The sequence below is a fragment of the Colias eurytheme genome, chromosome 23 (assembly GCF_061535395.1).
Source record: "Colias eurytheme isolate Ceu_HAF_F1 chromosome 23, ilColEury1 Martin Lab GWU primary, whole genome shotgun sequence".
NCBI lineage: Eukaryota > Metazoa > Arthropoda > Insecta > Lepidoptera > Pieridae > Colias > Colias eurytheme.
This window is the reverse complement of record NC_143002.1, coordinates 2,078,846-2,092,304: the sequence shown is the minus strand read 5'-3', so window position 1 is coordinate 2,092,304 and position 13,459 is coordinate 2,078,846. Positions and strand designations below refer to the sequence as shown.

The window sequence follows — 13,459 nt, the reverse complement described above, 5'->3', positions numbered from 1 at the left end:
CATTCAGTTAAATATTTGAACTGTATTTCTAATAGTTTTTATAAGAATAATAAAATAATATAAGAAATATAAATACTAAACTACATATTATGTACAGAAGAATAGGTTCTCTAAAAGCAACTATAGGTACATAATATTTTTTATCATTGCACATTAAAAGTTAAAACTATACTTAAGTATCTTATTAGTTTTAACGATTTCTCATAATCTTTTTAAACGGCAACCTATCTAAATTCATCTATTCCTATACATTTTTCAATACCAACCTAATGAAGAACTTTATTTTTATGTGCAATTTTCATACAACAATAACACTTAAGGCATAATATTTAAAGGTCTAAAGAACCATAGTACGAGTCACCAGACATTCTGAAAATTAACTAACAAGGCACGTATAGTTATAGTATGTTTGTATTAGTCACAAAGTGGTCGTTTGCTTGCATCCTCCATACTATTATTACAAAATAAAACAAATGCAGTTTCTACAATATATTTGAAATATTTTAATCAATAATTTGGTTTAAAAAGTCGTTTAAATGATCGTGGAAAAGTTAAGTGTGAATGATGTGGTCAAAATATTGCAGAATTGGGATAAAAATGAATTCGTTGATTTTGTCAAGGAAAAAAATGTGGATGGAAGAAAATTGATGGTGAGTATTGGTATACAAGGAAAAAGTGTGGTTATTTAAAATATATAAAATGCTTGGAAACATAGATTCCGATTTTATACACAAAACTACTTTCAATATTTAGAAATATAATGTAATTTTCTCAATTTACTCAAAATGATCAAACACAGAGCTTCTTAGGTAATACATATTTTGTTAACAATTATTTATTTGTTTATTTTTATTAGATACTTACTGCGTGTTGTAAGTGTGATAATTCACTTAAAAAAAATGTTATTTAATATTTCAAATTAAAACTTTAGGTAATTAGGAGTTTCTTAGACCTAATAGATGATGGTAGAGATACTATTTTTATCAGCTCTACATTTACTTTGTATACTTACCTATAATAATAAAATAAAGCTATTAATGTGACAGAAATTACTATATTTACTAATTAGTATTCCTATAATTTATAAGTAAATCCATTAGGCTTATCAGATATACGTAATTAAGGTTAATTTTATGTCTTCCACAACTATAAATTTTGTCGCAAACTTAATATCGTCTGAAGTTTGACAGTTATGGTCGTAATTTTATCCGTTTCAGGAAATCACGGAAGGGATGGTGAAGCTATGGCGTCCAAAAGCCAATGCCAAAGATTTTATATCATTCATTGATAATATGAAAAAAGATCCTAATAAATATTTAAAATGTCTAACTGACGATATAATAATTAAAGAGACAAATTTACGAACCGACAGCCAGTACCAAACAGTTAGTGTTAGAAAGATAAGTCAACAAGAAACTAATAATTTCACTAGTGTTGAGGATATTCTAAAAAGGATTGTAGCACCAAAGAGTTTCTTGTACAGAAACAAAAGGGATAAAACGACCTCCTATGTACCGATGGACGGCACGAAGAAGACAAAGAAATTCTTCAGACTCAGTTCATACGATTATCCGATATTCGATCTTAAATCACGGTTCACGAAGGTCGAGAATTGCGACCGAGGTTACTATTCGGTTAAAACGGATAACTCCGGACAGAAAAATAAAAAGCTAGATTCGAGATCCAAGTACAAGTCGTTGCCTACACCAGAAGAAATGAACGAAAAATTTTCAGACGATCATTTATACGAAGATTTATGTTACAATGAGGTGGAGCCAGAAAAAACAAGATCATCTCAAACTGTAAAACCTTGTATGGTAAAGATTCAAGAATTATTTCAATCGTTCAAATTTCCCTTTTTTAAAAAGGCTGATGAAGTTGAAAATGTTGAAAAAGATAAAAATATCGAAAACGATTGTAACATTTATGAGAATAATGATAGTATGAACGACATGTATGATTCTGTTCATGTACAAAAGGAAGCTTCTACCAAAAATCAGGTATGTTTATTTCCTTGATCGCATTATTTAAAAAGAATACTTGTATAGTGTATACGATTAGGCTATTCGTATCTATTTATTATTCGTATAGCAGAGGAAAACGATTTACGATAACCTTAAAAAGTAATTATTTAAGGATAATTCAACAAAGGCCACAGTATATACAATATCTGAAGGTACGTGTTACAAAGTAATTAATTATTAACAGATAGAATTAAAAAAAAAAGACATTTTTTTAATACTAATCCTGAGTATTAAACTGAAACTTTATAAAGAATTTCTATTTAATAGAATTACTGAATATTATAATGCAAAAACTTTCGTATGTGACTTAGGTACTATGCAACTAGCAATGTTTTATCAAAAGTAATACAGGCATTTGAATATATAATATAAAGTGGTTGCACAAATAATCTTCTTCGATGCATGACATATGAGCTTGTTTACATTATGATGTTTATAGTACGGGAGCCAGGAACAGATTTTATGACCAAGTTCCTCTCAAGCGGTAATTAGTAAAATGCATCAAAGTATAGTATTATGAAGCCTCGTGAACGTCAGCTGGAGCTCGGTTGGGGGGAAGAGCGGTTGTAGCCTCCCGTATCAGCTGACGGTTTTTCCACCAAGATACAGCCAGCTGACCTATATATTTATCCACAGTTACATATAAGCTATCATCAGGTAAATTTTTGTTTGTGAGGAAATCACGGAAAATAATTTTTTCTTTAAATTTAACTTTCATGTTCGAGACACCAGCTGACGTATAATACACCATGTTGTAACCAGCTGATTATTTTTTTCCGTTAAGATATTGGGTTAGCTACAATTTGACAAATTTTTAGCTGAGAGGAAATGAATGAATGAATGTATTTTTTTTCCTACGTGCGTGGGAGGCTACAACCGCTCACCCCCCCAACCGAGCGCCAGCTGACGTTCACGAGGCTTTATAATACTATACTCTGATGCTTCTGACGAATTATCTCTTGAGAGGAAATAATGAACCCAATTTGCACCTGGCTCCCTAACCATTACATATCATAATATTTCCCTATGGTCTTCCTATGGTATACATTTATCAAGACATGACTTTTTTCGGTTAGGTAGTTGATAAGCCTTTATGTCAAATCCAAGAATTCAAATTGACGAATCTATTAGACTAAATTCTGATTTAAAACAAATACGTCTATTAAAAGCTAACGATTATAAATTATAAAACACAAATTAGCAAGAGCCACCGCTATTTTAAATTATTACTTACCAAAACGTTGTAAGTTTAGCCAGATTTAGAAATTCCCCAAAATTCGGGTAAACGATCCACGAGGTTATCAACACTTCTTGGAAATCAAAAGAAGCACGTTTATCCAAAATTAATAACAAGATGTAACCTCTCAGTGTTGCCAATTAAACTTATTAATTCCCCTTAACCTGGCTGAGGCCTGTGACTCGCTTTGATCTCCCTAATTACACGTTTAATTAATTTCGTCTTTTGCATTGCTCATGTATGATTATCTGGTGTCATGTTTTGATGTAGTGAGGCATCAAACATTTTTATACGGAATGTTCTTGAATTGGAAGTTTTGTTTTATATGAAACTAGCGGTCTACCCCGGCTTCGCCCGTCGCACATGTTTATGTTTGCTCTACATAAGAACCATCCTCGTACTTCAAGGAATATTTTAAAAAAATATATCAAATCAGTTCAGAGATTTGCGTTTAGCGTATGCGATTTCAAATTTCTTAGTTGTGTACTCATATTATAAAGACGAAATCTTTAACAATATTTTCCTGTAGGTATAAATAGTCCTCATAATTTTTAGATTGTGTTTTTTGGAGGTTCAAGATATAATATTTGGACTTATTAGAATACGGCAATATTTTAAACATTACATAGGTACTTTAGACTATTTTTCGTAAACATTTATTCACCTCAATATTAACTCTTGAGTTTTATGATAAATGGCGTTATTATTCAGCCGTTTTACTTAAAAACTTTCTGAAGATGAAGTCAGTGCATTATACATCTAGTTAATTAGTTATGATAATATGTACGATAATGTTAAAGATATTGCTTTAATAAATATAGAACATCTTCTATATTTTTACTTGCAGTAATAAAATTAAAGATACCTATATAGCAGAACTTTATACATGCTTTAAACTGTGCTTAAAGCGCGTGACACACGGTGAAGATACTATAATATTTTATCTTAAGATACTGTTATATTTTATACTAGCGGTCCGCCCCGGCTTCGCCCGTGGTACATATTTACGTTTTCTCTACATAAGAACCATCCTCGTACTTCAAGGAATATAATAGAAAAGAATTATCGAAATCGGTTCAGCCGTTCACACGTGATGCCGTGACAACGCGAAACGGGTGCAGACCCGCCGCTCCCGCCGCGAAGCGCGTCGAACGCGGCAACTGACACACAAAAATAATCCTTATGGCATGATTCTGTATTCACGCGCGATGACTTATAGCGTATTTCATGTATAACTTTGGTGTTTCTACACCGATTTACATGATTCTTTTACTATAACCTGCCCAGGAGTATGAAGAATAATTGTGCCAAATTTGGCTAAAATCCGTCGTTTTAGTTTTTGTTTCTATAACGAATATACAGACAGACAGACAGACATACAGACAGACAGACAGACAGACAAAAATTTTACTGATTGCATTTTTGGCATCAGTAGCGATCCCTTATCACCCCTTCATAGTTTTTTTTTTAATATATTTCATGTACAGAATTGGCCTCTCTACAGATTTATTATAAGTATAGATTACAGTATCTTAAGGTATCCGGTATCAGCGTTCTGACCATCATTTTCTTTTTGTCATTGCGTACTAAGACGGAAGACCCCTGTAGAACCGCCATCCTGTTACAAAAGACCCACAAAATTTCAAGTCATTTGTAACAGGATGGCGGTTCTACAGGAGTCTTAGTACGCAATGACAAAAAGAAAAATGATGGTCCGAACGCTGATACCGGATACCTTAAGATTCTGTAATATAAAATATTACAGTATCTTAAGATAAAATATTATAGTATCTTCACCGTGTGTAACGCGCATTAAACTCATGAAATATTTGTATTGTCACCGATCCCTCAAAAAATCTATCCGTTTATAATGGGTTAAAATCTAGTTGAAATCGAATCTAAAGGAGTCGGTTACAAACATACATGCGAAGCTAATAAAAGCGTGTTATAAACATTGAGATAATATTACTACGTATAGAGGAGACACCACGAACAAAATCTGTGCGCCATTTTTTTGCTCTAACTAAGTTTTAAAAATTATTATCTAGTTAGGTACTTACCGATGAAAGTTATTCCTTTGCACTTTTCGTATTATTTGTATTATTTATGCATTATCGTAACACACACGAAGGCATATTTGATGCGTTTCACTTTAAAACCATTAAAAAAAAACCGCTCAACATACGCCATATGTTGAGCGGAACATAAGTAATGTAGGCGGTGTCGTTTCCATATTAATATTATCTCAATGGTTATAAAGTATTTCATTCAATTAGTTAATAGGATGAAGTAATTAAATATGGTTTTTTGCTTCCAGTCAACTGTTGCAGTTGAAGATTATTTAGTACCAGTTAGCGTAGAAAAAGATTATTGTGATGTTTGCTTGAAGCAGAGAGAAGAATCTCTATTGGGCTTCATTATGAACTATTTGGAGACAAGGTTTGGTAGACGAGGTGTGTATATTTTTTATATTTGTATGGAAATGGCGATGACGAATGGTTTTTCATGTAGATATAGAGCAAGAGGTAACATGCTTTGAAAACGGTTTCGTAGGTAACATAAATGTATTTCAAAACTATATATGTACTAAAATATGGTATATTGAACAGCCTAAAACAATGGGTTCGTAGAAATAATTCAAAGGTTCCTGTTACTAATAATTTCATAAAAGATATCTTGTGTATGATTTCATTACATAAAATACTACTATAAGCTAAAATAAATATCAACAGAATATAATTAAGAATCATTAAGCCCTCAAATCTAAAACAGAAGCTTCTAACCTAAAACACAAACTCTATCATATCCAGAACACAATAAAACATTCAACTATTTCGGAACCGAATTGCCAACGTGTTTAAATTACAGTCGAAATTGAAGCTATAACCAATAAGCTAATTATCATACAACAGATAAAGAACGAACATCGATAATATCGGGTAATCCGATTCAGCGAGATTTTGGACGCGGATTTACCGCCCTATACACCGTTGAGTAAAATAATTGATATCCTCCAGTAGACTAGACTATTAGAAATTATTGGCAGACTGTTAGATTCTAGTTTAAAAACATCTGGTGGAAAAAATACTTTAATTTTATTCAATATTTTCTCTATAATCTATGTCTTCAGAGTTCACTTACCGTCACATATTTTAAGCACGGTTTTGAATTTCACATTTTGTTTGTAATATATTATACAAGCAATAGACAGCTTGCAATAGCAGCACGTTTTATTAAAAAAATCTAGCGGCCTGAAATTTAAATCTCAGTATACTTCGGTGTGAGATACATCCAATGCTCAACGAAATTAGCAAACCCAATAAGTTTCAAGGCAAATTGGGATTGACATACACGCGGTAATTACTTTACATTGTTTTATACTTCGGAATTACTTTTCAGTAATTAATAGGGATGTAACGATACATGATTTTGCCGATACGATACCGATACCGATATTTGTAGTAATGTATCGGCGATACCGATACCGATACCGATATCGATGGCTTGGTAGAAAAATAAATAGTGAATTATGCATAAAAAGTTACCAACATTTAACAGAGACAACTGTTAATCGTATTCTTTTAAATAAAAATGCCAAATCAAAAAACAACAAAACCATTTATTTTAGTACTAGCGGTCCGCTCCGGCTTCGCCCGTGGTACATATTTACGTTTTCTTTACATAAGAACCATCCTCGTACTTCAAGGAATATAATAGAAAAGAATTATCGAAATCGGTTCAGCCGTTCACACGTGATGCCGTGACAACGCGAAACGGGTGCAGACCCGCCGCCTTTTTATAGCTCCCGCCGCGAAGCGCGTCGAACGCGGCAACTGATACACAAAAATAATCCTTATGGCATGATTCTGTATTCACGCGCGATGGCTTATAGCGTATTTCATGTATAACTTTGGTGTTTCTTCACCGATTTACATGATTCTTTTACTATAACCTGCCCAGGAGTATGAAGAATAATTGTGCCAAATTTGGTTAAAATCCGTCGTGTAGTTTTTGTTTCTATAACGAATATATAGACAGACAGACAGACAGACAAAAATTTTACTGATTGCATTTTTGGCATCAGTAGCGATCCCTTATCACCCCTTCATAGTTTTTTTTAAATATATTTCATGTACAGAATTGGCCTCTCTACAGATTTATTATAAGTATAGATTATTATTTTACGAAGTCAGTTAAACTTTAAGTAATACACATACAATCAGTACCTAATAAAAGTTTACTATTGGTAGAGTTTTTTCAGAAAACAAAGTGCGCACGCGCGGGCGGCCTCCCGCATCGTTCATTGGGCGCGGGTTTTTGAATTATTTGATATCAAAAAAATTGGTTGTTTGTAAAGTAGGTTTACGATCGAGATGTTTACGTGATAACATAATGCAGTGGCAGCGCTCGAGATGAGACGGGAGATCAGTCCGTCTCTCTCTCGTTATACCTGCGATCGCGCTCGTGAGGTTTTGGTGTGACACAACTAAAACGATTTTAAAAACGTTATCACGTTAAAAATTAAAAATATTCAAAATTATTTATATCTTTCCTTTACATAAACAAATTTGTGATTGGAGCACTCCTAGTAAGCAAATAAAATGCTTGTGTCAGTAGGTTCCGCTCTTCCTTAACACTATTACAGAAACAGAAATAAAACAATATGAATGAATACAATGCAAAAACATAAAAGAAAAGAAAGAATTTAATAAAAAAATATCGGTATCGGCTGATTTATTATCGGCGATACCGATATATCGGCTTGCCGATATATCGGCCGATATATCGGTATCGGTATCGGTATCGTTACATCCCTAGTAATTAATATTGAATTATTAACGACTTTATTCTATTCTAATGTAAAAGGAAATCTCTAGTTAAAATGTAGATGTAGATATGTAAAAGCACTGATTTTATATTGAATTTTATATTTTTTACATGTTAATTATTATACCTACACTGAAGTAAGTAAGATAACGATTGAATATTATATAGGTAATTTATATATTATGTACTTATGATCACTTCAATAGTAGGTACTGCAATCACAGATCATTTACCTACAGAAATTTAACTAAAAATACGTAATAATAAATAATTAATTTCTATATTATAAATAAAAAAAACTCATTCGGAAGGAAATGTTGAACAAATAAAATAGAGGAACCATTTCAAACCAATAATAAAAAAGTGATAGATTGGTTACATGCAGTTATAACTTTCTCAGGATTCTTTGTTTTTTTGCCCAACGTGTGTCACATGGGCAACATGTGTATAGGGATGCCAGAATACGGCTATCGATATCGATAGATTTAGAAATTATTAAGTTTGGTTATAATATAAAATTTAATAATAATATTAAATGAAACACTGAAATAACATTAAAAAATTTAATTGCAAAATGCACACCAAAATAACAATTTACGAAAAACAATACATTATAACGATTGTTCGTAAGATAGATTAAGATTAATTACTTATATATTTAGATAAGTTTTATTTATTTTAAATGTAAAGCGATTCGTGTATGCTTAAATGAAATAATTAAATAAAATGTCGGTCAAATATCTAGAATTTCTTAAATAGTTAATAGGTACATCCCCAAAATGAAAAGGCACAAGTAGAATTTTGTGTAACAATTTCAAACTTACGTAATTCCATATGGATAGTTTACTTCATATAAAATGTCGATAAAATGAGGACATCCCTGTTTATAATATCAATGTTTTATTTTTATTGTATTAAAAAATAATAGTGGGAAGCTGTAACATGATAACTTTCAGTCTTTATATTATACACGTGAGGAAAACAATGTTTTTCTTACACTAGTTTTGTGAATAATAAACATTTTTTTAACTATATACAAATATTCTTGAAAAAGTACAAATACAGTGCATTTTATGTGAAAGTGAACTTGTTCTGGAATACAAATAGTACTATTAGTGAAAAGTTGTGAAATTATTTTTTGCTGTAATATAGAGCTAGTTTTATAAAATACTATGTTCGCCCCGTGTTTACACATAGTGCATACGGAGTAAAGTTAAAACAAATTCGGTTGCGAATCTATAAATCTATCACTTACACTTATGACTATAATATATAAAAAATACCAAAATCTTTATCGTTACTAAAACATATTAAAATTCGACGATTCCCTTCCCATTCAGACTCCCTGTGTTGTGGAATTGAGTGTCCAAAAGCTATAAATTATTTCAGAAATGCGAGTTATTTAAAAACTCTGAAATATCACGTACAACGAGGCATTATTGTAGCGTGTCGAATGTAACTAAATTAATATTAATTATTCTATGCGTCATTGTGAGTCAGTCCTGACTTTTTGCTAATTGATGGGCCCTGATAGTTCACACCTATAAAGAATAACTAGCTTATTCCCGCGGTTTCTCTCACTATGATGAAGAAAGTTTAATATATTCAATAATCAGCTTGATACTGCACTAGCCTAATAGTCGAAAAAAAGTAAAATTTGTAAAATAATCCTATCGAAAAGTTGCGTGGTAGAGATCGCTTATAAGCGAGACATATAAGCATTTATAACATGGTCAATGTTTCTTTCTCTTTGTGTGTTCAATAAAGTGTTGTACATATTGTATTGTATAGCTGGGGCCTTAGACAAAGAAACAATTAAAAAACGATAACGAAGTTAGAAAAGGCAAAAATGTATGGGATTGACATACGCCGCGTTAGATCACGTGGTCTATCTAATGTCAATCCCATACATTTTTCCTTTTCTATCCTCTATTCCTGGGTCGAATTTCATACCAATACGATGACTTCTGAGTTCAAGAGTATATCCAGGAAGGATGCACTAACTTTCAAGTTTACAAATACTAGTATAGGACATTAATAGTGAATTATGTTACATATTTAAATTTACTGTTTATAATGTAGAACAAGGATACTATGGACCACATAATAAGACATTATTTATGTGTATAAAAACTCTCTCAGTGAAAAATTACAAAAAAAAAATGTAGTGTTCAAAACAAAAATGTGTTGGTGGCTAAAATTAAGTGTTCCACTAGTGTACAATCTTGCCGCACGAGGTGGTAATGCAGTTTTGGATGTATTTTATAAAGCTCTACACTGTACTACTGATGTAATTGCAGGTAAGAATCCATACTAATATTATAAAGCTGAAGAGTTTGTTTGTTTGTTTGAATGCGCTAATCTAAGGAAGTACTGGCACAGCTACTGGTCCGATTTGAAAAATTCTTTCGGTGTTAGATAACCCATTTATCAAGGAAGGCATAGGCTTTATAAATCATCAGTTTGTAAACTGACAACATCGAATGCAGATACATTTTGACTGCGACATATATTATAGGTACATAATATTAGCCAATACATAATTAAGTCATTTCGAATGTATTGGCCTTAATTATAGTTCAATTGAATGATCATTGAACCGGGAAACTGTAATGACTAAGAGGTTTAGATATCAATGATATTATTGAATTGATAAAAGCGTTAAGATTTCATTAATTCAGCATATACTTAACAAGTCGAAAATATATTTGAGTTTGAGTTTCTATTTATTTAAAAAATTGCGGTCCACCCCGGCTTCGCCCGTGGTACATAATTCGCAATAAAAGGTAGCCTATGTTCTTTCTCAGGGTCTAAATATTGTCTGTGCCAAATTTCATCAAATACGGTACAGTAGTTTATGCGTGAAAACCATACATACATAATTACAAACCTTTCCTCTTTATAATATTAGTATAGTACATAGTAAAAAAATACAATAATTCATGACTTTTACCGATTCTTGATTAGTTTACAAGCTTAAATATGCCCGTTTATAGTGGCTCAAAATGAAGTCTTAAGGAGGCGGCTACATAAAAAAGCGTGTTAAAAATTGGTTTAATTATAGTAACAATAAAATGCAACTCACTTCAAAACTTACGAAAATTTTAACAAATTATTAACTTTCACACCTTCATTAACATACATTTAATTCCAGAGACAAGTGACATCGCGCAGTCAGACGAGTCGGAAGTGGAGCCATCTTGTGACGACTCGAAATGGGAGCGAAAACCCAACATGGCCGCGCGGCCGCTTCCGGTGCCTGTGGAAAACGAGCCGTTTTACATGAATATTGATAGACAGGAGGCTGAGAATTTATTGCTGGGCCAACCGGATGGGACGTTTATTTTACGGCCGTCTAGTCAGGTGAGTGTGATAGGGGTAATGTATGTAGCTAATGTATTGGAGTGTTCATAGATTTGGCCGTCTTGATAAATGTTAAGAGATTGTCTTCTGTTTGTGTTTTTATACTATACTTTTATAATATGTGTTTACATATCTTTAAAAGTCGCGTAAAAATGTTATGTGTCCATTTTTATTCCTGTCTGAATCTATTTGGTTCCACAGATTGGTACATACAAAATTACACTCGCATTTATTTACTGTACCTACCTATATTATAATCATTAAAATATCCATAAAGTACATAATTGAAATAATATTCTTCATCTATTCGTCTTATTACTTCATATTACAAGTATTAATGTGTTGTTATGTGTTAATATATTTCTGAACCAAAATAGCTAATAGGCTACGCTATTTCGTGAGAAATCTTGATATGATTCTTATTTTCGTTTCCAAATACATTTCCTTTCACGATCAGATACCGAAATAATTACGAAATAGGTTATATTTATATCACGTAAGCTTTTTATTAGAAACTAATATAACTAAGCTGCTATTTTTTCCACTTGAATAAACTTTTTAACAAGTCTGTAAAGGGGAACTAAAAAGATATGCTATCAAATAACGTAAATAATAAATTAAAAAAAATAGTAACACACGCAATAATATTATTTTAGTTTAGTGTGTTACAAACGACCCGTTAGTAATTTCAGAACTTATTTTTATTCCCAAGTACAGGTATCAAATAAATTAATATTAAATTAATAATCTTCTAAACGTTAACATAACCACCAAATATATTACTATTTTCATTGTTCGCTATAATAGTCATTTGTTTTTAATATTGAACACTTATCAAACTTTTCATTGCTAATTTGCATTGATTACTATAACTCTATATATTATTGTATATACTATAACTCTATATAATCTATATTATTGTATTTAATTAGTTCAATATCGTTTGCACAAGGTAAATGCGATCAATCTGACATAAATAAATTAATTTTTGCAGCCAAACCACGCCTACACGCTCAGCGTCGCCTGCAGCAACGCAGTACACAACGTTGGAGTACGTCGTCGTCCAGACGGTCGTCTAGCACTGGGTTTTGCTCGTCGCGGCGAAAGGAGCTTCGCAACAGTCACCTCGTTGCTGCAACATCACAAGAAGCGCCGCTTGTTGCTCGTTGCTTCTGGCGATTTGATTGGTGCAACCACGCTTAATGAGAGTCCGCAGTATTACGCAACGCCTAAGAATATACCGATCGTGGGGTGTAGAAGTGTTTGATTTGTATTATCGTGTCCATAACAAGCAATAAATATGAAAATCTAATTAAAGAATAAAAAAAAAAGAAAATCTAGACTAGGCGCTACAATCAAAGATATTTTTTATCAATCAATTTAAGATATTTTTTCATGAACATTCGGCAAAACTTGTAAAAAATTTAATGTATCCAATTCTTCTTACATCGAAACATAACTTTTTATATTTTACTAGGTATAAGGGCTGATTTTTCAATCCTTGGTTAATACTTATTCGTCGAATAACGTACTAAACTACCATTTCAAAAATGTATTCCATGGCCGTATTTGACAGTTTACGGGACATTTTAATATTATCGTGTAATTGATTATTGGGCGGATAAGTTTTAACCAAGCATTGAAAAATCGGCCCTTAATGTATTAAGATATTTTTTGCAAGGCTGAATTTTTGTGAAATTGATGTTCCTTGAGGCACGTTATTATGTTGTGTTATTGTTATTTTGTATTAGAAGCAGGTGCCCCAAATAATAATATGTGTTGTTTTTTATTAACTTCAATATTGCCCCGGGCAGATTGGGACACCATATAAATAAATTAGCTGCTGAACTGAAGGGAGATTTTCTCGCCTGAAGAGAAATAGCATACCCGATCTTGCGATAAGATTCGCAGACAAATGATGAGCTTTGCGTCACTGGATGCAAATCTCATTCTATAAACATATTTACAGATGAAAATCAGAGACCATATTAGATTATTGTTTACATAA

At 32.1% G+C, this 13,459-nt stretch overlaps 1 protein-coding gene across 1 annotated transcript; it reads left to right on the top strand.

Moving 5' to 3' along the window:
- The first annotated feature begins 449 nt into the window (after positions 1-449).
- On the top strand, positions 450-13,256 carry LOC149898133 (uncharacterized). The gene is made up of 5 exons (XM_090115429.1): positions 450-650; positions 1,218-2,000; positions 5,579-5,714; positions 11,243-11,451; positions 12,446-13,256. Exons 1-5 carry the CDS (start codon positions 537-539, stop codon positions 12,716-12,718), a joined length of 1,515 nt encoding a protein of 504 aa, XP_089971555.1. The 5' UTR covers positions 450-536; the 3' UTR covers positions 12,719-13,256.
- Positions 13,257-13,459: the final 203 nt, after the last annotated feature.